This window comes from Hemiscyllium ocellatum, chromosome 25, assembly GCF_020745735.1.
Source record: "Hemiscyllium ocellatum isolate sHemOce1 chromosome 25, sHemOce1.pat.X.cur, whole genome shotgun sequence".
NCBI classification, from domain to species: Eukaryota; Metazoa; Chordata; class Chondrichthyes; order Orectolobiformes; family Hemiscylliidae; genus Hemiscyllium; species Hemiscyllium ocellatum.
In genome coordinates, this window is record NC_083425.1 from 31,504,743 (window position 1) to 31,531,794 (window position 27,052).

At 37.7% G+C, this 27,052-nt stretch overlaps 1 protein-coding gene across 1 annotated transcript in view; it reads left to right on the top strand.

Moving 5' to 3' along the window:
• The window catches only part of LOC132827619 (SEC14-like protein 1), a 48,425-nt gene that overhangs the window by 10,972 nt on the left and 10,401 nt on the right, over positions 1-27,052 (top strand). The window contains exons 3-8 of the mRNA XM_060844178.1: positions 15,879-16,028; positions 17,777-17,908; positions 21,583-21,711; positions 23,327-23,570; positions 23,911-24,020; positions 25,920-26,109. Of these exons, the coding sequence (XP_060700161.1) occupies positions 15,879-16,028; positions 17,777-17,908; positions 21,583-21,711; positions 23,327-23,570; positions 23,911-24,020; positions 25,920-26,109 (955 nt within the window). The remainder of the gene's footprint in view (positions 1-15,878; positions 16,029-17,776; positions 17,909-21,582; positions 21,712-23,326; positions 23,571-23,910; positions 24,021-25,919; positions 26,110-27,052) is intronic.

Genomic DNA, 27,052 nt, shown 5'->3' on the forward strand with positions numbered 1-27,052 from the left:
CTTTGAGGGGGATCCAATTCTTACCTCTTCATCTGGCTATGACATAATTTGCATTTGTAATTTTATGGAAAACTTGTCTTCCAGGTCAGACTGATTTAGTATATTTTAATTTGTATGTAGATGCTGGTAATAACTCCTGTATTGAGAATATTTTGAAAATTACAGAACTAATTGCTTAAATAAGCTTCAGTATAGGATGCAAAAATACAATATTTGTCTCAGTTTTTCAACTTCCTTTCTTTGTATTATCTTCTAATGTAAGCAGTAGTTGAAATGCACTTAACAGGAAGCTAGATACGTATATGTGGGAGAAAGCAATAGAGGGATATGGACATATGGTTGCATAAAGTAGTATGTGAGAGAAATGTAGAGAAAGAGTAAACCCTGGCATATATCAATTGAATTGAAGAGGCTGTACATTTTGCATAACATACCTGCCAAATGTAAGTTTCCCTTTTCTCTGTTTACAAGCTATCCTGCTCCGTTTCAAGATGGGAATGGCTTTGGAAAATATTTGTACTTTATTTGCTAACAATCTTTTCTCAGCCCTTCAAATGTCTGAGCTAGAGGTCCACCATCCTTAAATTTTAATTTTGCTGTAGAAACCACTTTGTTTGAGCATGCAAACCAGATCCAGAATCTGTCCGTTTTTCTTTTTCTTTTCCAAAATTGAATAATTTATTATGATATTTATAGCAACAATAAAATATAATAGTTGCAATGAGTCAGGATTTTCATGAATAATGGGTGGAGGCAAACAGCTAATTTAGTTTTCATATTGGAATATTGTATTCAGTGTTTTTATGTGTAGCCCCATGTATGCGGGTTGATTATATAGACTGATATAGCAGTGCTGTTAATGCACAGAGGCAATACTGCACTCTACAGTATACTATGTAACTGAAAATTATTGTATGTAGCTTGATGTAGCAATCTAGCAGCAGTCAATTCAAGGTTTAAAACATTTCATTTTCATATTTAATGTATGAATATTTAGATTTTTGTCAACAAGGAATGCATTTTTCTGATTAAGTGGTTAATAGCCAGGTGGTCTGACCTCAAGCTGCCGCTGATACAGAGGTATACCAGCTGCCAAGAAATGCTCATCTGGACTTAATCCTTCATGTTTCCCTCGAGTGGGATACTGCCTGGCCTTTATGCTGTGCTTTTCACAGTGATATGGCAGTAATTAGCAACTCATTCGCTTGGGTCCTTATTGGATCTAAAGACTTATTTTTCAGTTCACTAAGTTTTCTAAGAATTAATTTATTTTTATACATTTATCAAAATGGAGGACGATGGGACAGTGGCTCAGTGGTTAGCACTGCTGCCTTACAGCACCAGGGTTCGATTCTGGCCTTGGGTGACTGTCTGTCTGTGTGGGGTTTGCACATTCTGCTTGTGTCTGCGTGCGCTTCTTCCGGGTGCCCCGGTTTCCTCCCACAGTCCGAAGATGAGCAGGTTAGGTGAATTGGCCATGCTAAATTGTCCATAGTGTTCAGGCATGCTTAGGTTAGGTGCATCAGAGTAGAGTTAATACGGTTGGGGAATGGGTTTAGGTGGTCAGTATGGACTTGTTGGGCTGAAGGATCTGTTTCCACACTGTAGGGATTCCATCTGTGATTAATGTTAGAGAACTAATCATATTTTTGGTGAACTCACCAAGTGCTTTGGAATGTCTCAGCATTTTTGTTAATAAACTTCCATTTTATTATTAAAGCAGAATCTGCAGCTTTACTTACTTATGTTTAAATGAGGGCCACTTGGCTAGATTATACATTGGTTTGATTTTATCAAAATCAATTCATATCTGGGATCTGACTTTTCCAGTAACACACACAAATTCAATAATCTACCATTTTTCAATTGTTTGCATCCATTCTGTTTGCGAAACATTGATGTTAGTGAACACTTTGAAAAAACCATTAAATAATGTGAAGAAATTTAAACCTTTTCACATCCTCCATGATGCAAGGTTTTCTTCTTAAACTATTGAATTCTAGTCTCCCTCCTGTAGAAAGGATATTATGAAATTTGAAAGGATTCAGAAAAGATTGACAAGGACGTTGCCAGGTTTGGAGGTCTTGAGCTACAGGGAGAGGCTGAATAGACTGAAGTTGTTTTCCCTGGTGTGTCGGAGGCTGAAGGGTGACCTTCTATAGGTTTAAAAATCATGAGGGACATGGATAGGGTAAATAGACAAGTGTTTTCTTTGGGATGGGGAGAGTCTAGAACTTGAAGGCATAAATTTAAGGTGAGGGGGAAACATTTAAAAGGGACCTAAGGGGCAACTTTTTCATGCAGAGGGTGGTGCATGTGTGGAATGAGCTCCCAGAGGAAGTGGTGGAGGCTGGTACAATTCAATATTGAAAAAGGCATCTGGGACAAAAACATATGAATAGGAAGGGTTTAGAGGGGCATGGGCCAAGTGCTGGCAAATGGGGCAAGATTAATTTAGGATATCTAGTTGATATGGACAGTTGGACCAAAGGGTCTGTTTCTATGCTGTATATCTCTATGACTGTATTAATGCCATTTAAGTAGTCTGTTTGCACTGTACACAATCTCAAATAGGTACCAATTTCTTAATATCTGATAATAAAAAGGCAGGTCATACATATTGCATTTGCTTTAAATTGTGTTAACGTCTCCTGAAAATGAGAATAATTGAATTCATAAGTACTTTGGAAAAATACTTTAATAAAATCATGGAGCTGGAAAACAAAGACAGCAATGGATCTTTTAGAAAGAGCTGGCCGAACATGTAGCAAAACCACACTGGGAGCACATAAAGGAACAGTAGGCTGAGATCTTATGTTGTTGGAAAATGCAGTGTTTCCTCCACAAATGTTCACCTGTTACTGCTGCAGAAATATAGAAATAATCTTTTGGCACAGTGGCTTTTCCCACAGATTTGAAGAATTTTTTTTAACCAAACTTAATTTTTTTCTAGCTCAATTGATAAGCTTTTGGTAAAATCAGTGCTATAAATTACCTTTTGAATACACAATATAGCACTCAGTAATTTAATTTAGAACAGGGTATGTCGGACCACACGTATTTTATTGCTTTCAGTTATGCGTGTAAATAAAATGCTGACAAATGGCCAGATATGCAATGTTATAAGTTTAAAGTTTTAAAATAAGTTGTGAGGATAGAATGGTTCTGATTAGATTTTCACTACTGGATACTTCATTATCATTAAATTTCAGCAAAGGACTCTGACAAACCTCCAGGTGGTTAAGGAATGCTGCCCAACCCTGAAGCTATTCTCCAGATATTGTTTCTTTCCCCCTCCCTTGTGCTTAGTTCAACAACTCCTCTGCTCCTATTTCTATTCCTGTAACCCTTTCTGAGAATGATGTAGTGAGCTCTCAATTCCTTTGACTTCAGTCAATTGTGTCTTTTCTTATGTTTTCCTTCAAAATGGTAGCCAAGCGTTCAACCTTCTAGGCCGAATACACTAATTGCAGCAATACACTCCACCTTTTTTATTTCTCTCTTCTCTTTAAGATTGTGAAACTCACCTATTTGTCAAAGTCTTTGGCACCCCACTTAACCTCTCACTGATTTTGGCTCAACATTCATTTTTATTTTGGAGTTTATTGATTAATGCAATGTTTTATTGTTCTTTTTACGTTGTTAGTCGAATAAGCTTGTTTAATCTGTGTATCTTAGTATCACTGCTATGTTAGGAAGGCGTCTATCCTCCCACTTTGGCCGAAGTAGTAATTGAGTAACAGCAGAGAACTTAAATTGGCTTCACTGCACAGTTTTACTAAAAAAATTAGTTTGATGTTGCAAAAGTCTTGTTTAAGTGTATTTCTGATATGAATTCCTAGAAAATCAACAGACGTACGTCAAACTAAGCCCTGGGTATTTGCAGCATTCTTAAATTCAGCTCGATCAGCCAAATCATATATAGTCAAACTGATACTACTTGTCGCACCATTGCTTCCAGTATGGTTTCCTTTAGATGAGTCTCTTGCCTGTCTCATGACTGACAGATCTCTTAACTCTTTCTGTCTCATTTCCTGCTTTTGCTCTTACTTCATTCTCTCTCTATCCCCCACAAACACAATACGGTTCCTTGTTTTGGTTCTGTTCGCCGAGCTGGGAGTTTTTCTTGCAAACGTTTCGTCCCCTTTCTAGGTGACATCTTCAGTGCTTGGGAGCCTCCTGTGAAGCGCTTCTGTGCTGATTCCTCCGGCATTTATATTGGTTTGAATCTGCCGCTTCCGGTTGTCAGTTGCTGTCCACTGCAGTGGCCGGTATATAGGGTCTAGGTCGATGTGTCTGTTGATAGCATTTGTGGATGAGTGCCATGCCTCTAGGAATTTCCTGGCTGTTCTCTGTTTGGCCTGTCCTATAAGAGTGGTGTTGTCCCAATCGAATTCATGTTGTTTGTCATCTGAGTGTACGGCTACTAGGGATAGCTGGTCGTGTAGTTTCGTGGCCAGTTGGTGTTCATGGATGCGGGTTGTTAGCTGTCTTCCTGTTTGTCCTATGTAGTGTTTTGTGCAGTCCTTGCATGGGATTTTGTAAACTACGTTGGTTTTGCTGCTGCTGGGTATCGGGTCCTTTGTCCTGGTGAGTTGTTGTCTGAGAGTGGCTGTTGGTTTGTGTGCTGTTATGAGTCCTAGTGGTCGCAGCAGTCTGGCTGTCAGTTCAGAAATGCTCCTGATGTATGGGAGTGTGGCCAGTCCTTTGGGTTGAGGCATGTCCTCATTTTGTTGTCTTTCCCTGAGGCATCTGTTGAAATTGCACGGCCAACAGAACCACAACATCGAGCACCCGAGCTACAAATCTTCTCGCAAGCTTTGAATAATACGGTTCCTTTTTGGGCTTGTTTCCCTAACCCACGAGCCACAATATTCAAACTATTGTCTCTGTCATTACAGTCACTTTAAGTGTTACTCTACCATCAAATACACCTTCCCAACCCCTCCCTTGAGCAGACTGAAGGGGCAGTTTTCACCCATTCGCCAATGACACTCTCTGCTTTCACGCAAGTAAAGGTGATGCAAGCCCTGAATATTTACCTACTCCCTTTCTATTATCCAGAACTACAAGCACTCCTTCCAAGTGTTACAGATATGTACTTTTAGCATAGTGTAATCATGGATTGCAGTGGAGGGTGTTTTTTAATAGTAGAGAGGTCAAATGTAGGTCAGTGTTATTCTGCAGAGCAATCGCTCGAACAGACCACAAGCCTGGTCCTAAACATCTGGTTGTCTGCTGTTATAATTCAACTCCTGATTTTCATCTTTCTGGCCTCATATTGTTCAGTAGAAACTCTATGGAATCCAATCCACAGCACCGAATTCTTCAGTTAAATTGTTTGTTACTTCAGAACATAACATTGATTATGATCTGAAATTGTTAAATTTGACAAACCAATTTTTTTTTTAGAGATTTGCTGTTGATATTAATTCTGAAATTGCCGTTAGCACCTTTCTTAGACCTATCTTTTGTTCATTGCTGTATTACCTCCCCTGTTGCCCTGCACCAGAAAATTTCCATCTTTTTGTCAAGAATTTATGATTACATTTATAACAGGTTTGTCCAACAGTAATCATTATTTAAAAAATGCTCACTTATCATTGTATAAATTTTGCTCTGAGTTTCTTAAGGTGGGTAGGGCAAGAGGTAAGTGGGTGAGGGATTTTAGGACATTTTAGAGGATGTTGGTGATTTGTTGGAATGGCTCTTTCTTAACAAGTCATACAAAATAGCAGGATTAGACCATGAAACCCCTGAAGCCTGCTTTTCCATTCAATCGACTTTAGTAAAAATGGTCGAGAACACGCCCCCATCTCCATCAACAGAACTGAGGTTGAAAGGGTGGAGAATGGCAAGTTCCTCTGAGTGACGATAACCAACAGCCTGTCCTGGTCTTACCATGTGGTTGTGACAATCAAGAAGGCATAACAATGCCTCTTCTTCAGGCGGCTCAGGAAGTTTGATATGTCTACAAGGACCCTCACCAACTTCTATAGTTGCACAATTGAAAGCCTACTGTTGGGTGCATAATAACACGGTATGGCAACTGCTCTGCCCAGGATTATAGGAAGATACAGAAGGTGAGGTCATCACAGGAGCCAACCTTCCATCCACAAACACCACTTACGTGGCTTGCAGCCGCGGATTGGCTGCTAACATCATCAAAGACACTTCACACTCTGGTAATGATCTACAGCTTCTTCCTCCAGGCAGAAGATACAGAAGCCTGAACTAATGCACCAGTATGCTCAGGGACAGCTTCTTCCTGGCTGTTATTAGACTATTGAATGGACTGTCTAGCTTCAAATAATGCTGATCTTGCTAACGTTGACTTCTCTCATATGCTCTGTGCAATGTTGCCTTTATACTTCTGTACATCCTTGCTTATATGATCTGCCTGCACTGCTTGTAAGCAAAAATTTACTGTACTTTGACAATAAATAAATCAATTGTACTATGTTTGATCTTTCACTTGAACACCATTTCCTGTACTATCCTTGTATATCAGGCTGAGGGGGAAAGGTGGTAGAGTTAGGTCAGGTTGAGAGGAAGGAGATTGGATAGACGGGACCCTCCATTCCAGGGGGGTGTCAGAGAGATAAGTCAAGAAAATTGGGTTAAGGTGGGTTAGAGGTCAGGTGAACTGTAAGGATCTGCTTAACAGTTACTCTGGGTAACTATTAAGCCAGGTGCATCTGAACCACCTGAGCTGTCAGGCTCTATTGTGGCTTTAGGAATTTTATGGAGAGTTCTAGATATTGGGTAATTGCCAATTGGAGGTTTCAACTTCCTTTGCAATTCCCACAGAGTCAGCTCCGTGGTGACTTTCACATGGTTCGGCTATGCACCTCCTGCCTATGTTGCTGCAATAACCAGAAGATCTGGGCCTTTACCTTAGCTGTCTATGACCCTGTCTCAGACCTTAGAGTCATAGAAATGTCCAGCACAGAAATGGACCCTTTGGTCCAACTTGTCCATACCGACCAGATATCCTAAGTTAATCTACTCCTATTTGCCAGCATTTGGCCCATTTCCCTCTAAACCCTTCTTATTCATATATCCATCCGGATGTATTTTAAATGTTGTAATTATACCAACTCCCATCACTTCCACTGGCTTCCTTTCCTTTTCCCTTTCTCAGCTTCTGTACTTATTCTAAGAGTGTAAAAAATTTTGTTTCTTGTTATAGTGAAAGCTTAAAATATTAACTGAACTTAAAATATTAACTCTGTTGTTCTGGACAAATGCTGCCTGAGCTTTATTCTGTTTTGACCTTATTTCACTTGAGTCAGATTTCCAGTATCAATAGCATTTGTTTTGATTTGTTTATCCCCATTACTGAACTGAGATTTCCTAACGTTGATAATGACATGACGTAGGATGTCAGGTGAGATATGGTTAGGTGTCTGTAGTCTGCCAGTTTGGATTTATTGATCAACTCAGCTGAAGCTCTTCAGAGATTTGCAGTTTCAGTATCTTGTGTATATTCACATTTTGTTTGTATCTTCAAGGAATCACTTGAGTCGGAATGCTGTGATTCTTGTTGGTAACAGAAGAAACTTCTGAAGGAGGGTCACTATACCCAAAACATTAAATCTGATTTCTCTCCACAGATGCTGCCAGACCTGCTGAGTTTTTCAAGCAATTTCTGTTTTTGTTTTTGTTTCTGATTTCCAGCATCCACAATTCTTCCGTTTTATGTATACTTGAGTTCCTGTCTGTACTGTACCAATGCATTTGCTAGCCTATTTAAGATAGATTAGTAACCTACAATTATTTTTAAATTCCTCCATGGCCCCACCCCCTTCCTATTTCCCTAATCTTTTCCAGCTCCACAGCTTCTCTAATCTGGCCTGTTGAGTTTGCCAGATTTTAATTCCTCCAACATTGGTGGCCATTACTTCTGCAGTCTGATCTCTAAGCTTTGAAATTCTGTTCTTAGCCTTCTGCAGCTCTATGCCTCACCTTTTTCCTTAAAACCTACTACAGACAAACTTGATTATCCGAAGGACACGAGTATTTCATTCAGTTAATCGAAATCTGCATAATTAAATGCCAGATAACATAGATTAGCCAAGCATCAGGACCTTGCAATCTTGCCGGATAATCGAGGTTCCTCTACTTTGGAGTTTAGGTCAAGAATGTGCTCAAAACATTCTTGAAGAGGTCAAATGTACCAATTGACACATGACAGACTCAAACTTGTAACTCAAAATGGAGAAGACCTATTCAGGAAGTCACCAAACACATTGAGAGTTTTAAATGAGAACTTGGTGTACCTAATTGCTTAAAACACCAGATACCCCCACATTTGGCAGTGACTGCACATTGCACATTAGGTTTATGAGCCATCTCAGAATCCATTGAACAAAAATGGAAGCAAGCCATCCTCCGTCCCGAAGGTCAGCCTGAGTGTATTCATCAACTGATCGTGGTATTGATATAAAATTTTACTTTTTATTCAAACTTAGTTAATCGTGAAGCCTCCTGTTCTGAAACTCATTAGAATGAATTATGAGGATCATTATGTTTGTGCTACAAAGTAACAATAGTTATTTTTATATGTTCTTAATATTCTATTAAGCATTATCTATCGATGCTCAATTAATAATCAGATGATGATTTTGCCTGGTAGATGTATGGGTTGAAGAAACGTGTAGAATGGTGTAGATCAGGGATGAAAATGAGTAATGGGGTGGGCAGAGAGAATAGAAAAAAACAAAGATGTTCATGTATTAGAATAACATTTCTCATTGATTTTATTATGCAGATGATTATAGGTGCTCCATTTTACTGTTTCCACAAAACCTGTGATGTCAACTCTCGACCAGGGTTTGTTGTTTTTGAACTTGCCCCCTCAGTTGTTTGTTCAGCCTTTGTGCAAGATAGCACCCTGTGTGTTTGTGACCCTAGCAATGGTTCAGTTGAAGAACTAACATGTTCCACTATAAATTTGCAATTGACAATGTTTAATGAGTTTTATTTATGTTATGCTTAGAACCACAGTTAACCAAGGAAGCTGAGAGTATCAAGTTGATAGGAAGAAAAACCTACAATGTAGTAAACAGACAATAGGAAAAATGTTAAGTCAATGAAAGATAAAAATAAAATAAAGAAGAAGAAAATAAATTGAAGGCAAACTAGCTAGTAATATAAGAACTGATAGTAGGAACTTTTTGAAATATATATATAATTTAGAAGCGAGAGGTCAAACTGAGCAGGGTCTCCTTGTATGAGAGAACCAAATGCAATATTTCCAAGTTTGCAGATGGTGCAAAGCTGAGTGGGATTGAGAGTTGAGGAGGATGTGTGGAGGCTTCGAGATGATTGAGATAAATTGAGTGAGTGGATAAACACATGACAGAAGCAGTGCAACAGGGCTAAATGTGAAGGTATCTACTTGTATGTCAAACACAAAAGACAGACCTATTTAAATGGTAACAAATTGAAAAATACAAATGAAGGACAAGAGTAAGCCAGTTGATTATTTGAGCATGCTCTGTCATTCAATAAAAACATGGCTGATCTGATTATAACCTCAACTCTACTTTCCTACATATCCTTGATTATCTTACATCCCTTGATAATCACTAATTTGTATACCTCTGCCTGAAAAATATTCAAAGAATCTTCATCCACTGCCACTGAGGAAGTGAATTTCAAAGACTCTCAAGCATCTGAGGAGGGGAGAGAATACTTCCTTATCTCTGATTTAAATGAGCGACACTATATTTTTAAACTATGATCCCAGGTTCCAGATTTTCTCAACGGGAAACATCTTATTGACATCTACCCAATCAAACGCTTCAGGATCTCCCTTCAAATAAGTTATCTCTGACTCTTCTAAACTTCAGGCACAGTCTGTCTAGCTTATCCTTATAAGGCATTCTACTCATTTGAGGTGTTAGTCTCATAAAATATCTCTAAACTGCTTCCAATCCATTCGCATTCCGTAAGTACCGTGACCAGTCCTTCATTGGGTGTTTCAGATATGGTCTCTAATGCCTTGCATAACTAAAGCATAACCTTTGTACTCTTGCATTCCATTCTCATTGCAATCAGCATGGATGTACAAAAAGATCTAGGTGTCCTTGTACAACTGGCAGTGAAAGTTGACAGGCAGGTGCAGCAAGCATTTAGGAAGGAAAATTAAGTATCGGGCTTCGTTTCAAGAGGATTTGAGTTCGGAAGCAGAGATATGTGACAGCAGTTGTATAGAGTCTTGGGAGACCACACCAGAAGTAGTGCATGCATTTTTCATCTCTCTACATAAGAGGATATACTTGCTATAGAGGGTGTGCAACAAACGATCACTGGCTTGATAGCAGGGATTGTAGAATTGTCCTATGAGAAGAAATTGTTTTGATTGGGCTAATGTTCACTAGAGTTCAGAAGGATGAAAGGGGATTTGATTGAAGTGTATAAAATTCTAACAAGTCTGGACAGGCTTTTTACTGGTTGAGGGGCCTAGAACCAGGGCTCATTGTCTCAGGATACAGGTTAGGTCATTTCAGACTGAGATGAGGAAATACCGTTTATGCGAAGAATAATAAATCTGGGATTCTCTATCACAAAAGGCTGTGAAGTTAAGTTATAGAACACATTCAAGAAAGTTTTTTGTAAGATATTGAGGGCATCCAGGGATATGAGGAGAAAGTGGAACGTATAATTCCGATAGATGATCAGCCATGATTATATTGAATGACAGACTGTTGTCAAAAGGCTGAATGGCCTATTCCTCCTAGTTTCTATGTTTCTACTAGAGAGCATTCCAGGATACTTGCCACCGGGGATTTTTCTTTATGTATGTCTAATGGTCAATCTATCAGTATGCCTTTAAGTGACATTTCATGGTATCATCATTGTATCATAGCATGTGCTGAGGGTATAAAGTTCTTAGACTCCATCTTGCCTTGGATGACACTACTGAAGAATACTGTCCTGGGTATGACATAAGTGTCTGCCCAATTATTATGTATCTAAAGAATGTAGGATGTGTACATACTAGTTGTAATGCTATGCATAACCAGATGCTAATGTTACAGGTGAAAACATGAGCATTGACAGATCAGATGAATCGCAATGTTGGAGGCTAGCTCGCACTAAACATTGGTTTAAAATTGCCAGATTTTTAATGAATCCTCTCAGTTGTTTGAAAACTCCTAATATTAATGATTTTTATCTCTGTTCCTGACTATGGGTAAAGCAATCCCAACAAAATATTTAAATTCCAATGCTAAGTTCAGAATTACCATTATTTGGACTACACTATGGGAACCCATTTCTGTGGATGCAGAAAATGTGTAACTGTAAAGATTATTTTAATAAAGCTGCATTGGCTTTGTGTCATGCTGCCTTGGTGCAGCAATAACAGAGCATTTTTATACCTGTCTGAGTAGGAAGCCTGACTGGTGCAGACACTTTTTTTTTTGTCAACAGTATAGTAGTTTTATGAAAAACTGATTTGGAGGCTGACTTCTTTCTAACAGTTGCTCATGAGTAAAACCAATGTAGTGTACAAAATCCCATGCAAGGACTGCACAAAACACTACATAGGACAAACAGGAAGACAGCTAACGATCCGCATCCATGAACACCAACTAGCCACGAAACGACACGACCAGCTATCCTTAGTAGCCCCACACACAGATGACAAGCAACATGAATTCGACTGGGACAACACTACTATTATAGGACATGCCAAACGGAGAACAGCCAGGGAATTCCTAGAGGCATGGCACTCATCCACAGATTCAATCAATAAGCACATCGACCTAGACCCAATATACCGGCCACTGCAACGGACAGCTGGAACTGACAACCGGAAGCGGCAGATTCAAACCATTACAAATGCCAGAGGAAAGATCACAGAAGCGCTTCACAGGAGGCTCCCAAGTACTGAGGATGTCACCTAGACAGGGGACGAAACGTCTGCAACACAAATTCCCAGCTTGGCGAACAGAACCACAACGTTAAATGGTCTAATTCAGGAAAACTTTAATTACCAGAAAAGGGACATGGGTGAGAGTAGAGTGCTTCAATTAAATGATACTTTTTAGATCTTTAATGTAGGTTGTTAGCTTTCAATTAATGTAATTGGTCAATAGTATTGTGACAGGATTCCCCAATGATTTCTGTTAAATAAGCAAGTAACTGGAATCTACTGAAATTTACACTTCACAACCTTGTGCCTACAAGGTTTACATACAATTTTGTGGAGACAGATGTCAATAAATATCCTTCAAAATTCCTGGAAATGCATGAGTAATGAAGAGTGACAGAAGGATTACACACTCCACTTCTAAAATCTATCAATTGGCGCATCCATGATATTAGTCATTAGACAAGGCACAAGATCTGTGCAAAGCTGTGAAATTGTACCCCTTATTGAATCTCACTTTTATAAGTAAAGAAATGGCTGACACATTGCAGATTAACTTGATATGGCTGCATTAACTTTTAGTGCTTGTATAAAGTAAAGCACAAACAATAAGAGGGATCTGCTTATCGTCAAATGTTCTCCAGGAATTCCTGTATCCCCAATTACTCAAAGGCATACAGAGCAAGGAACTATTATAACAGCAACAATCATGCCAGCTAACACAGAGTCAAGCTTTCTCTTGATCTTTGCCTGTGGAAATTCTGCACTGTGATGCATGTTGTCGCAGGTGTATGTGAAATGGAATCTAATTTAATACGAAAATGTCTTTCATGATTTTATTCATTTAGGTTCCCCTTTAGCCAGTCATTCACATTGGAAATGAAGCTAAAGTGATTTTGATCATAGAGTTCCCCATCCAAGTAATGGGTGCCAATCATGCTGAGTTTATAGTTTGCACAAGGAGTCAGGTCTCAGAACTCTGGTTTGCATATAGAAGCTGTTCTGAGATTCCGACATAATTGCATTAGTGTTTTGATGAATTTGTGCAATGCGCTTCCACCGAAAGTTTCGTTTTTTTGCTTCTGAGATTGCAGCCTTTGCATTACCCCCCACTCCCCCCGATAGGGCTGCTGTCTCACTAAAGAGGATTGACTGGTGGTAGTTCAACTTGAGGGTCACCATGCCTCCGGAGAGGAGAGATGTTGAGAAGTATAGTCTTTCATGGTAACCTCAGCTGGTGCAGGTATTGCACTTGCACTGTTGGCATCAGTTGGCATCTGCATTCCAACCAGCTATCTAGCTAATTGAGTTAAATAAATTTCTACACAGCTGAAGTTAGCATGAATTGTCTCCTCAGCCTCTTCTCTTTCTGAGATACGGTGACCCTAAGATTAAAAGACGACTAGTCTCTCTAATGAGAGTCTCTAAGACTTATCTTTACTTTTTGTACCCCACTGCATTTTAATACATGTATAGTATAATTACTGTAATGAGAAGATAACATTTCTGATAGTCATTTAACATTGTCGCGCTTCTAATTAAAGTAATCATAGATTATCTTAATTCATTAATATTTAATCTTTACACAAGATGATATAACACATGCAAGCACTTTCCCAAATTTATTTTTTACATTGCCTCTCCTCTCAGAGGGTTTCTCACTGGGTTTAGGAATACCTAGTATGATTAGCTTCAGTTTCTGAATAAAACAGGTCTGCATCTGGCCTTGGATTTATGGAAATAGTTTAAACATTTTTTTAATGAGCCACATTCCTTAAAGTTTCCAAATGCACCTTGCAAGAATAAAGTAATTGCTTATAAACTGTCTTCATGTGACCACTGTATGAATGAAGTTGTTTAGCTTCAGCTTTAACTGAAGATTGCGAAGAGCCGCTGATGATGATGCCATGAATCATAATCCCTTTAAAACACATTTCATAGAGTTTTGAATATAATTAGTTACATTGTAGGTTAAGCCGTGGGTCATGGCCTGATTCAAGAAGTTGTTCTTCTCCAGGGATCTCAGTTGTGACATATTAATATTGAGCCATTGGTATTGTATTTATAACACTTTCTTGATTTGCCATTACAGAAGATGTTCCCAACCTTTAGTTGTGGACAGCTCTTAACACTAATGTCTCCTATAATGACTCGCATTTACCTCTTCTGAAACGGTGAATGAAGGCCATTTTAATGTAGGAAATATAAGTGAGGCATTAACACTTGCTTCAAAAGTTTGTACATTTGGGGACATCGGAGCTGTCATTAGCCTTTAATGTTCTGTCTAACAAACCTTGAAAGTATCAAGTCTAATCCTTGAATATATGTTTTCTTTATTTGCAACTGAATCTATAGTAGAAGTTCTGCAGCAAAAGAGATGATGCTAGTGCAGATTCAAGTATATTTTGGGGATGCTGGCATCGTTGTAATGTTGTTGGATTGATAATCCAGAAACTTGAGCTCAAATCTTACCTGGAATTAATTTAAATGGGGACGAGACCTGGTTACATATGTGGCTGTGGCCTTCCTGGTGGTGGATCTCTGTGATGATAATCTGGCAGCTTAGCCATTTTTTTTAAATTTGCAGTTTATAAACTTAATGTGACAGTGCTACAGGATGGATTGGGACCTCTGTTTCACCATGACATCAATATCCTGGCAAAATCTTGCTGGAGACTTTCTTCCATTATGCACAAAAGTCTTAACAGGAGCTCTAATGGAGGCATCCAAATTGTTCTAAAGTTTCTGAAGAAGTCATACCAGACGTTAAATGTTAAGTCATTCTCTCTCCAGAGGAGCAGTCAGACCTGTTGAGTTTCTCCAGCATTCTGTGTGTGTGTTTCAAATTTCCAGCATTTTAATGTTGGATTTTGCTTTTATCCAAATTATTCATTGAGTAAAAGAATTCAATTTATGAATGTCACAGAAGGAATAACTGATCAGGTCAGAACTTCCTTGTTACAGAAAATTGATAACCTGATTGGACAATGACCATATTATGTGCAACAGCTATAATAGTTATGGGATGAGTGGAATACTCTGATTTCCAAATAGACATTTGCAGCAGTGTTGCTATTTGGAGACTTGCTCGCCAATAAAAGACAACAATTTACAATTTTAAATCGAGTACAGAAAAGAAGACTGATGGAGTTGTATGTATGCAAATCTCAAAAGTGCCCGAAAAAGTTGGAAAGGCTGTTAAAACAGCATATATAATTCGATAACTTGAAAGATAGCATATAAGTAAAAAATCTGCTAAGGGACCAATAACAAGAGAACACAAATTTACAGAGATTGTGAAAAAGCAAGAGGTGACATGTGAGAGGGTTCATTCTACATCGCAATAACTTAATGTATAAATGTGTTGCCTAAAAGGAATGTGGTAACTGATTCGGTTGTAATGTTCAGTAGCGAATCAAAAATATCCGTTTTTTTTTAAAAAAGGGATCAAAGTGCGAGAGCAGGGGTCTGGGATTAATTGAATGGTTGTACAAAAGACCCAACACAGGCATGATGGATCAAGTGGCCTTTATTTCTGTGCAGTATCATTCAATTATTCTGTTTAATTACTGGCATTTACTATAGTCTCAGTGGAGCAGTAATGAAGTAATTACCTTTCTTTTCAGCTGGAAAAAGTTTGTATATATTCATTTGTAATGATTCAATTATTATTTACCTTTTTATTGGGACTTTAAGCCATACTCATTATGAAGGGCATCACCAAGAGCAGTGTATGGTAATGTAAATCAGCAAAATTAATGAGGCAATTTACAAGTTCTTGACTTTTGAATATGTGTCTACATTCTTTTATTCCAGTTTCTTTGTTTTCAAGAATGTTACTTATTTTCATTCTCTGCTGAAGGATTGGTAAAAGTAATATTATTTAACAACCTGCAGGCGATTTGCAGATATACTTGCAGGAGCATGCAGGAAACATAACATCAGATGTAAATATTTCAGTATGTATAATTTTATATAATTGCCTTTTCTCTAGGCTTATGAAAGGCGATTCCCAACATGCCCATTAATCCCTATGTTTGTTGGAAGTGACATTACCAGCGAATACAAGAGTGAGGATGGGGCTATTCACATTTTAGAAAGGCGATGCAAACTGGATGTAGATGCCCCAAGATTATTGAAAAAGGTAAGGCTAAGAATGAATAGAGGATTGTTTATAAGAAAGGTGTTCAGTAAGTAATTCTGGAAAGAGAAGTTATTATGGAGAGAAATCCGCTCAAGAAAGGCATAAGAAGATACCTTAAGATGTTGAACTATGATCTGTAACCTCGCCCATTCATTATTGATGCCCAAAAAATATTTTTGTAACATTTATTTACTTTATTTCGTCTGCACTAAATTACTACGATCAGCATTGCTGTGGACATTCTACTCTTGTTCTTCTTTGATGTATTTTATAATGCTTCTAATTTTCTACAATTTTTTTTAATATTAAACAAGACCATTTTCTTTCGAAGCCCCCTTTCTCTAGCAGAATCAAAGTTAGCTGACAAAGGGTCGACACAAACTGTTATTTGAAAATGGCACCATCTGCTGTCGGAAGGTAGTGTTACAGATTTGAGCCAAATAAAATCAAGTGCCTTTGGTCGGCATTGTAGAGCATCAGCAGTTTAGTCGTCCAGTTGCTTCAGGCACCTGGAATGCTTCAACCATGCTCCAAATAACTAATATGTCCTTGCATTATTATACTGCCCCCTCTTCCTTGTGCAAGGAAGATTGATCCATTGCTGTTGAGAGACAAAGGACCATCATAGACTTCCTCATTCAGAAATTACTTTGTTATCTTGGGTTAGTTTATTTCAGCAACTTTGAAGAGAGGACTCTTCTATGGTTAATATAAATAGCAAAATTAGAAAATGGTAGGGCAGAGGAAAAGCAATCATCTGTTTTTAGCATTTGAGGGGTCAAGACAAAGGTCCAATAAAAATATAAAAGATTTAAAGGGACAACTTCTTTGCCCAGAGAAATCTAAAGCTGTAGACTTTAATTTTGAATTAATAGTTCTGGATGTAGGTTTGAGCACTGAGCTGGAAGGTTTGTCTTCAGATGTTTTGTTACCTAATATGGTGATGAAATGTCTGAAAATGAACCTTCCAGCTCAGCGAGCAAGCTTACATCCAGAACCTCAACCTGAGCTGCAAATTTTCTCAAAACTTGCAGCATTAATAGTTTCTGCCTTTAACCATGTCAACATCCAAGGTTAGATAGGGCAGGTTGTCAAGAAGTCATGCAAATAGGCTGCGTAAAAGAGATTAGACTTGGAAAGTGATTATTTTTGTAATTTTGGCATAGTTTTGTGTATCTGTTGGGTAGTTTAGATCACATAAGGATCCTTAATCATATTTGCTATTATGTGAGCTGTGGATTATGTGGTACATTAATGATCCAATTATCATTAAATTCCATGATTTACTTTGACTTTATCAAGTCTTGAAAGTACTATTCTGTCATTAGATATTGAATTTATTTTAACAAATGAAGTTTACATGATTACTAAGAAGGAACACTATATTAAACTTATACCAAACAAAAGCCTGTAGCATTGAGTTTTGTAATGTTTCCACTCAGTCACATTTACAGGTTGATGCTTGCTGTTTTCTAGTAGTGTTTTTAATATTTTCTGTGGCTGTTCTTGACTTTGAAGATTGCTTTGAGGATTATTGATGTTTTGTTTGTACATTTGAAATTGCTGGACGACTAAATACATAACATGCACAACAGCTTTATTGCAAATGTAGTTATCCAAGTTAGTTTTGTTAATTAGCTCTGATTTATGAAATATTGACTGTGATCACCTTGAGATATTTGATACAGTAATTATACTTCTCAATTATACAGATGCATCTGACAAAGCTGTTTAATGTTGTTATCCAGATTGCAGGTGTTGATTACATCTACTTCATTCAGAAGAACTCCTTGAACAGGCAGGAAAGGACATTGAAGATAGAAGCCCACAATGAAACATTTGCTAACAGAGTGGTCATCAATGAATTCTGCTGTTACACTGTATGTAATTAGTTGCAAAAATTTGAATGTAATTAATGTAACAAAAATCTGGACTCCCTGAAACTTTATCTCTTGAAGTGAGGGAAAATAGAGGGTAATTGAAGAATTGAAGAGGAGAATGAAAATTTCATAGCACACGGAGGACGCATAATGCCATTAAAAAGTTCTCTTGTGTACTTTGTCAATTAGTGTATAGATCTTTCAGTTCCATTAGGCCTGAGGTTCAGGCTGGCTATTGGCGTTTTAAGTTCAAATTGTAATTATCGTCATACTCCATCGCAAATATGTTCACGCTTTATTTGTCTTGCAAAGCTCTTTCACCTATAATACCAAATGCAAAATGTTAAATCACAGACAGATTCTCTGCACCAATGCTGTGGCTACTCATCCAGTATCTGTTCCAAAGAATGTTAGAGAAAATGTAAAAATACAGTGAAATACTGTTGCCCCCATTGCAACTCATTTTACACTGTGGCTAAGGAAACCAACAGACCATAAGGGTAGAAAAGTTTGAAATATGAAAAAGGAATGAAACATTTCTGCCAAATTATTATCCTTTCATCAATGGAGCCTGTGATGACTTAGAGCATGGCAGATATGCAAATTTGGCTTTTTGAGTGCCCTACCCTTTAACAATAAATTTTAATCTCCCTTATAAGTAGGTTATATTTTGCAAGTTTCTTTTTTTTGTGTAATAGTGCAAAGGGAGTGAAATTGTGGAAACTCTGAACTGTATTTAACTCTTTTGCTGCGAATGGCCCCAAAGAAATTAAGCATTGTCTCACTGGCCAGTTTTAACTTTTCATTTCAGGCTGAGATTGAAATAATATTAACATCACAGTTATATTGAGGGAATGTTTGTATAATGATATTAATGCACACATTTCTAAAGTGCACTCGTTTATCGAGATTGGTTTTAACAATGTCAAAGTTTAACACTTGTCCTATTTGCTGAGTCATGAAATTATACAATACAAAACAGGCCGTTTGGTCCATCGAGTTTGCACCAACAAACAAAAAATCTCTAAATCTTCAGAAGTTTCACTTTCCAGCACTTGACATAACCTTGAATATTTAAGAGTTCATACAAGTACTTAAACGTTGTGAGCTTCCTGCCTCGGAACTATCTTCCCAGACAGTACATTCCAGATTTCCATCGCCCTCTGGTGAAAAAAGTTTTCTTCAAATCCCCTCTTAAACCATCTGCTTTTCATCTTAAAATTACATCTATTTGTTATTGACCCTTCAGCGAAAGAAATTACTGTTTTCTCTCCATGAAACTGATACCCTTATAATCTTATACATCTCATTCAAGTCCTCTAATCAGCCGTTCCTGCTCCAAAGAAAACAACCTGTGTTTATCCAGCGCCGCTCTGTGGCTAAACTGTTCTATTGCAAGCACCATCCTGGTAAATCTCCTCTGTTCCTGCTGCAGTGCAATCACATTCTTCTGATAGTGTGGTGATCAGAACTGCACTCTGACTATGACTTGTCCAAAATCCTGTAACTCCAACATAATCTCCATGCTATTACAATCTTTGGCACAATTGATAAAGACAAATGTCTGATATACCTTTTTAACTACCCTATTAACCTGTTCTGTCACATTCAAAGATCTATGGACAAGCACCTCAAGATCCCTCTGTTCCTGAATTTCGTGGTGTCCTGCCATTCATTGAGTACTACCTCATTGTGATTTCTTTCAAAGTGCAACATCTTGTGCTTAAATTCCATCTGTTACTGATCTGCGTGTCTGACCGATTCGATTATATCCTCTTGTATCTGAAGACCTTCTTCTGCAGCGTCAATTATGTGGCCAATCTTTGTGTCATCCACAAGCTTATTTATTCCACTTCCCCAACACTACCACTGCCACCACCCCAGCATTATCTATATGGTTCAAATAGATGGTGAATATTAGGGAATCTAGCGTCTATCTCTGTGAGGTGCCACTGGACACCAGCATCTACCATCACCCTCTGTCTCCTTCACTCAGCCAATTTTGGATCCAACTTGTCAAGTTGCCCTAGATTTGACATGGTTTTGCATTCTTTATCAGTGTCCCGTGTGGGACCTTGTCAAAGGCTTTGCTGCAATCCATGTAAACTGCATTCCCCTCATCTTCACATTCCAGATCACTGCTTTGAAAAATTCAATCAAATTTGTCAGGTATGATCTCCTTTCTGACAGTTTTGCTGACTATCCCAATCAAACCTTGCCAGTCCAAGTAGGGATAATTATTTTCTTCAGAATTTTTTTTCAACAGTTTCTCACTGACCTGAGACTCACTGGCCTGTACTTCCTTGGTTATCTGTATCACCCTTTTTGAAAAGTGGAACCGGATTAACTGCTCACCAGTCCTTTGCTATTTCCCCTGTGCCATAAAAGTACTAAAAAAAATTGGGTGAGAGCTTCTGTAAATTTCCTTTTGTTATCATTCACAGTAACCTGGGATACAGCTCATCTGGACCTGAGGATTTGTCCACTTATAAGCTGACCAAAATCTACTATACCTCTTTACTCTATACCTCAAACTTGCTCAAGAACCTCTCGGTTCCTCATCCAGAACTCTGTACTTTGATCCTCCTACCCCCCCAAAGTGAAGACAGATAATGAAGTAAAACCAGAAATTGATGGAAAAGCTCAGCATATCTGTGGAGAGAAATCAGTTAACATATCTGTTCTAGTGACCCTTCCTCAGTTACTAAACCCAAAATGTTAACTCTCCTCAGATCCTGCCAGACCTGTGGAGCTTTTCCAGCATATTTCTCTTTTTGTTTCTGATTTATAGCACCAGCAGTTCTTTCAGTTTTTATTACAGATAATGATGTACTGTGTTTAACATCCTAACAATGTGCTCTTGCCCCACTTGAAGATTAGTCTCTAATCACCCCTACTCATTCCCTGGTAATTCTCTTCCCCTTGATATATTTATGGCATATGTTAGGATCCACCCTAATCATAGCTACCAATTTTTTTTCACACCTCCTCTTTGCTCTCCTAGTTGCTTTCTTAAGTCAGTCCGCACCCCCCCCCCCACCCCGCAGTTTCTATGTACGTTGTTCTGTGACAATATGTGTTTCGTTAATGAAAATTCGCTATAACGTGATAGATAAATTGCAAACAATGTCTCTGTTGATCAATCTTTTGAAGCGTGTATTAGTGATAAAGTGATTCTGGCCCCATTATTTCAAATGGTGCTGCTATCATGTGATTTTCTCCTAACATGGGATTGCACAAGAATGGAACTACCATATTTATAGCAGAACTGACAGTTCCTCACTAATTTTTCTTCTCATCCAGTCCCGAATATTCCTAGACATCTAGTGTTCTGTGGACTCTCTCCAGTTCCATTTAGATTTAGTCAGAAGTAGCTGTTTCCTGTCGAACCTGGCTTGATCCTGCCTTTTTTTAAAAAAAAATCTGCCATTCCCCAATCCAAAACCCTTTTCATAGGCCATCCTTTTCCTTTCCCACAGCAAACTTAAAATGTATGGGGTGGTGTTCATCATCATTAAAATGCTCTCCCACTGCTACCTCGATCACCAGTCTGGCTTTATTCCCCAGAATTACATCAAATACTGCTCTGTCTCTTTTCTATATGTTGAAATGAAAAGAACTGCTTAAAATCAGAGCTGCTCCTGACATGTCTTATTTTATGTACTTATTGTCAGGTTCATCAAGAAAATGAAGATTGGACCTGCTTTGAACAGTCAGCAAGTCTTGATATCAAGTCATTTTTTGGTTTTGAAAGCACTGTTGAAAAAATAGCAATGAAACAGTATGCCAGCAGCATCAAAAAGGTATGTTAATAAAGAGACATTTTGGTTTTCAAGTATGTTCTTCAAACGAATCCTCCGTTTCTGACTGCAGTTATGTTTGTATTGACGAGAAGTACGGTATCAGTATTCACAATGCGGGAGTTACCTGGTCAAGAAGAAAACACATGAATGCAAGAATGTTCATTGTATGTAAATTTATTTAGCTTTGTAGTAATTTTCAAAAAGGTTAAGTAAGTTATCTGTGTCATTCTGCTAATGTGATGATTGGGAAATGCTTTTGATTTCCTTTACAAAATAAACTTTTAGTGCGTGGATCAAGTACAATGACTGATGTATAATTGCTGTTGACCATCCTTATTCTAATTTGATTTTAATGTTGGTGTTCTATGTAAGAACCAGGTTTTGGATATATGAGACTATTCTGTTGCAGTCAGTTTAAAATCTGCATTAGTAATCCCACTTCACAATTACCCTGCACACCTGTAGCTGCTTCTGCCACCAATTGCCATGAAAAGGTGAAAAGAGTAGCCTGCTGCTCATACTCGTGGCTCATAGCTCTTACTCCGTGATTTTTCACAATTGTATCGTCAAGTGACTGGCATGTTCCTATGAATAATTTTTCTTTACAGTCATGAATCAATCAATTGGTTAGCTGTCTTAAGGGACAATAAAACAAAATATAACTTTCAATATTAAGATAGCTATAGACATCCAAAATCATCTTTGACAAAACAGCTAAAAGACTTTTGCTGTAACCAGTAGGTTGAATAAGAGGGAGCCAGTGACTGTCGTCTGCAGATTTTCGAAAGAGATTAGCAAATAAAATTAGGAGTCATGAGGTTAAGAGTAATGTATTCGCATTGATTGAGAACAGAAAACAGGAGATGGAATAAATGGCACACTCGCTTGACTTAACAAGCAGGATTCAACAAGGATCAATACTTGAATTTCAATGTTTGCAATCTATAGTAATGATCTAAAAAGAATTAATGTAATGTATCCAGGTTTGCTGGTGATACACAGTTAAGTGGGAAGGTAAGCAATGGGAAGTGCAGGCAAAGCTTGTACTCAACTGCTTTCTGGGTTGAGGCGCTTGACAGGGTAAGCAGAATCTAGAATAGAGGATCACAGTGTCAGAGTGAGGCATGGACTAGTTAGAATGGAGATGAGATGATTGTGAATCATTGGAATACCCTTAACCACAAAATGTATTCACTCAGAGTATATTCAAGATAGATGCTTATAGATGTTGTTTTGCTGAAGAAATCAAAAGCTATGATGAAGAGGAAGTTTAAGCAGAAGGTCAACCAGGATCTGGATATATGATAGAGGGCAAAGTGAAGTTCTCCTTTTTCTTAGGGCTCTTAGGACCATTTTAAGATCTTAAAAATCTGTCTCAGATTTAATTATCCAGAACGGCCTTCTCAAAGGACTCTAATTTTTAAATCAATGAAATAGTGGAGAAAAATATTGGCATCAATAAAAGGTGATGTGGATATCGTATACTTTCTATTGTTGCAAATTTGCTAAGTTCTACTTGAACTGAATTAAATTCCACAACATAAAAATGTTTAATTGTTGGAGTTTTGTATGTGATATTTTAACATTGAAAAACTATGAATTATGTTTTTTTAAGGGAAAAGAAATAATTGAATACTACCTAAAACAGCTCGAGGAAGAAGGAATAACTTACGTACCACGGTGGAACCCAGTAGTAAATACGAATGTGGAAAAGACTGTTTTTGTTCAGAAATTGACCTCCTCTCCAGCTGTGGCCATACCTGGCCGAGGTGATGCTGCTGTAAAGGAAGAACATGTTAACAAAGACTCAATTTCTGGTTCCAATAATTCACCTGATTCTCTCTCAGGAACACCTGATGGTAAATTTTTTTTTAATGATAAAAATGCACCTTTATTTATTGATATTTATAGAACTATTGCACAGTCTGAAACTATGATCTATGCTAATTGTATTGCATTTAGGTTCTTGGGGGAAAAATTTTTCTTTTTCCGTAAATATTTAAAGCTAAGTTGAAAAATATCTCTTTTTGTGCCCTTGAAACAGATGTTCTTGTTAACCTAGATATAAAAAAGCTAGTGTGAAGTATTCAGAAAACAACATTTGTCTTTTCCTCAATCATTAGGTAGTTAACCGGGTAATGGGCTTCCAGGTGAATTAAAATAATAAACTGATGTATCAGTTTGCACTTATGCTTTTAGATAAACTGGATGCTGATTATATCGCGCGTTATTTGGGTGACCTAACCCCACTGCAGGAAAGCTGTCTCATTAGACTTCGAACACGGCTTCAAGAAGCACATAAAGGCAAGGTAAGGAGGTAATAGATGTAATAATCTAATGAAATAGCAAGGACACAAATTTCTTCACCTTATTTTGTTGATTGCTTGATAAATAGTGGCCAGGGCACTGAAGATAACTCCTACTCTCCTTCAAAGTAGTGCCACAAAATATTTTACTTCTACCTAAGAGGCCAGGCTGAGCTTTGATTTAATGCTCCATTTGAAAAACAGCACCTCTGATAGTGTAGTGCACTCTCAGTACCTTACTGAAGTATGAGCCTTGATCTTTGTGCCCAAATCCTTGAGTAAGACTTGAAACTACTGTCTTCTGACTCGAGTGAACTATCAACAGGTCATGACTGAATACCGTGAAGGGATTAAAAGTGCAGAAAGAATCTGTGCGAATCATTCCAAGGTTGGGACTCTTTCTTGGCAAGGGAAAATTGAGATGGATTTGATCGAGATTTAAAATCTTGACCACTTAACTAGACAAAGCTTCCATTGGTGGAAGGATTGAGAAAAGACGATGTAGAGGTTCAAGGTAATTGAGGAAAGAAGCTATGGCAACATGAGAAAAAAATCTTTTCATATATCAAATAGTTAGAATCTAGCAAGCATTGTCTATGTGTATGGTGGAAGCACATTCAATCTAGACATTCATGAGGGAGTTGGATTATTACTGGGAAAGAATGTGCAAGGCTATGGCAAAAGGCAGGGAAATGTAATTAGACGTATTGCCTCTCTGGAGAACTAGTGCAGATGTGACTGGCTGAATATCATCCTTCTGAGGTGTAACCTTGCTATAATTCTGTTTGTTATCAGAGTGCTTTCATCTTTCAGTGTGCAATAGGTCAAATGTTTTAGTTGTTTTTGTGTTAGGATAAATATAACAATATTCTGTGCAGCTAATTCATGATAAAATCGAAATTCGGGCTTTATATATCAAAATGGCAGATTTTTGAAATTATACAGGAAATGTTATTTGATTACTAATTTTAAGATTTAAAGAGAGTAAATATGACTACAAGTTTTTTTTGTTGAGTATTGATAATGCACAAAGCTTGACAACTGATTCTTGTTTTCCCTAAATTGAGCTTATCAGAAAAACATGATTACTTCTGAAAAGTAATTAACAGTAGAATCCTTGTGGAAATACTTGAAACAGAAAATATTGTAAAATCACAAGTGCTTTTTCTCCTTCTGAAAATTACAATAATTTTTTCATACACAAGCTTGTCCCTGTCAGGTAACTTTAGTTTACATTCGTGGAGCTTTGATGTTTGAAGTGGACCTTCGATCAAAGCTCTTTGTGTATAACAAGGGTTGAAATGCCAGAGTGCTCAATACCACTGGATGCTTTTTATCATCTCATTAGCACAATCTGTCACAATTATGACGTTCCCCAGCTTCCACACAAAAACTTAAATGATTTTACCTAATTTTCCATCTGTAAACAATCTGAATAAGTCAAAAACTTAAAAGGTAAGAGGAATGGAGTGGGTGCCGCAAAGTAAAGAGGGGGCTCATTGTAGTAAGTTTTACAGAGTAGTAGTGTTGAATGTGAAGTAGCAGTGGCTCCCCTTGACTTCTCGCCTGCCAATGTGTCGCTGTACTTGCCCTGTATACATGCCTTTTTTAAAGGCATTCATTATTTGACTTGCACTGATAAAATATGACTTTTAAAATACTGATCTTGTTGCATTTGGAACCATTTTAAAATTTTATTAATTGTATTTTATGAAATTCAATATTTATAATGTAATCAGCAGACTGCAATTTTAATGCAAGTGAGATTTGGATGTGGAGCTGTGGTACTTGGATAAAAGTCTGATCGAGAAAACATCCATAAATGAGGTATTGATTACATTCAGACAATCAGAACATTGCTTTGTTCTTTCAGTTGAGTAAATTTAATTATCATATAAACAGATCCCCAAAGATGAGCACATCCTACGGTTCTTAAGAGCACGTGACTTCCATATGGATAAAGCAAGGGAGCTTCTGTGCCAGTCTTTGACTTGGCGCAAACAACACAAAGTAGACTACCTCTTGGAAACATGGACACCACCTCAAGTGCTGCATGATTATTACACAGGAGGTTGGCATCACCATGACAAAGGTATGCCAGATATACCATATATTCAATATATTACTTTCACCAACAGTATGATAGCATTACATAAATTTTATTTCCTTACAGAACTAGAATTTATTCATTGAGAAACTTATTGATAGCATTATGTTTCATAATCAGTTGTGAAGGTGACTGTATATGTAATTTAAGGGTTACTTTTAAGTGGCTAGTTTCAGCCTTGAATCATGACTGAAACTTTCTAATGTTTGAAATACAATATAAAGTGAGGGTGAGTACCTTGTTAATATTTAGTTATGGTATATCCACTGCATGCATGAATTCACGACTTGTGAATTCTCCTCTTTACACCAACAAGGAGGTAACAACAAAATTCAGCATCTATGGGCAAGCTAATATATCCACATTTTTTAACCTGTAGTTTTAATGGGCTCTGCACTCGCAAATTTCATCATTCATCGGGATTCTCAGAAACAGAATCCTCGCGTATGGGGAGGAATTACCCCATATTTTGCTACAAAGTTAGTAATTTTAGTTTGTAGAAAATCAGAGTAATATGCTTGTGCAAAAAGGAATCACTTTCTGGGCTAGGTTTAGGCATTAAACTCCTGCTTGTCTGCCTTAATTTTGACAGAAGGAACTTGAAAGCTAAGGGAATAAAGTGTAGCTGATTATGTTGATATTTTGAGTGCTTGTGGATTTTTATTCATTGAGGTTATGGGAACTAAGCCGAGCTCACTGCTGGAAATGCATGCTTGTTATACACTCCATTTTAAATTGACGGCTTGAGGGTGCAAGTGGTGGGTGTGCAGCACTTCTTCCAGACAGTTTCAAGTGATTTTGAACACTCACTTCCAACATTGGCTGGAAAATTAGGAAAATGGTCTGACTTGAGCATTATGAAAAAATTGTCTTTGGCAATCTGCCCTAATATCACCCTGGGTGGCTCAATGTCAGAGTTTAAAGGAAT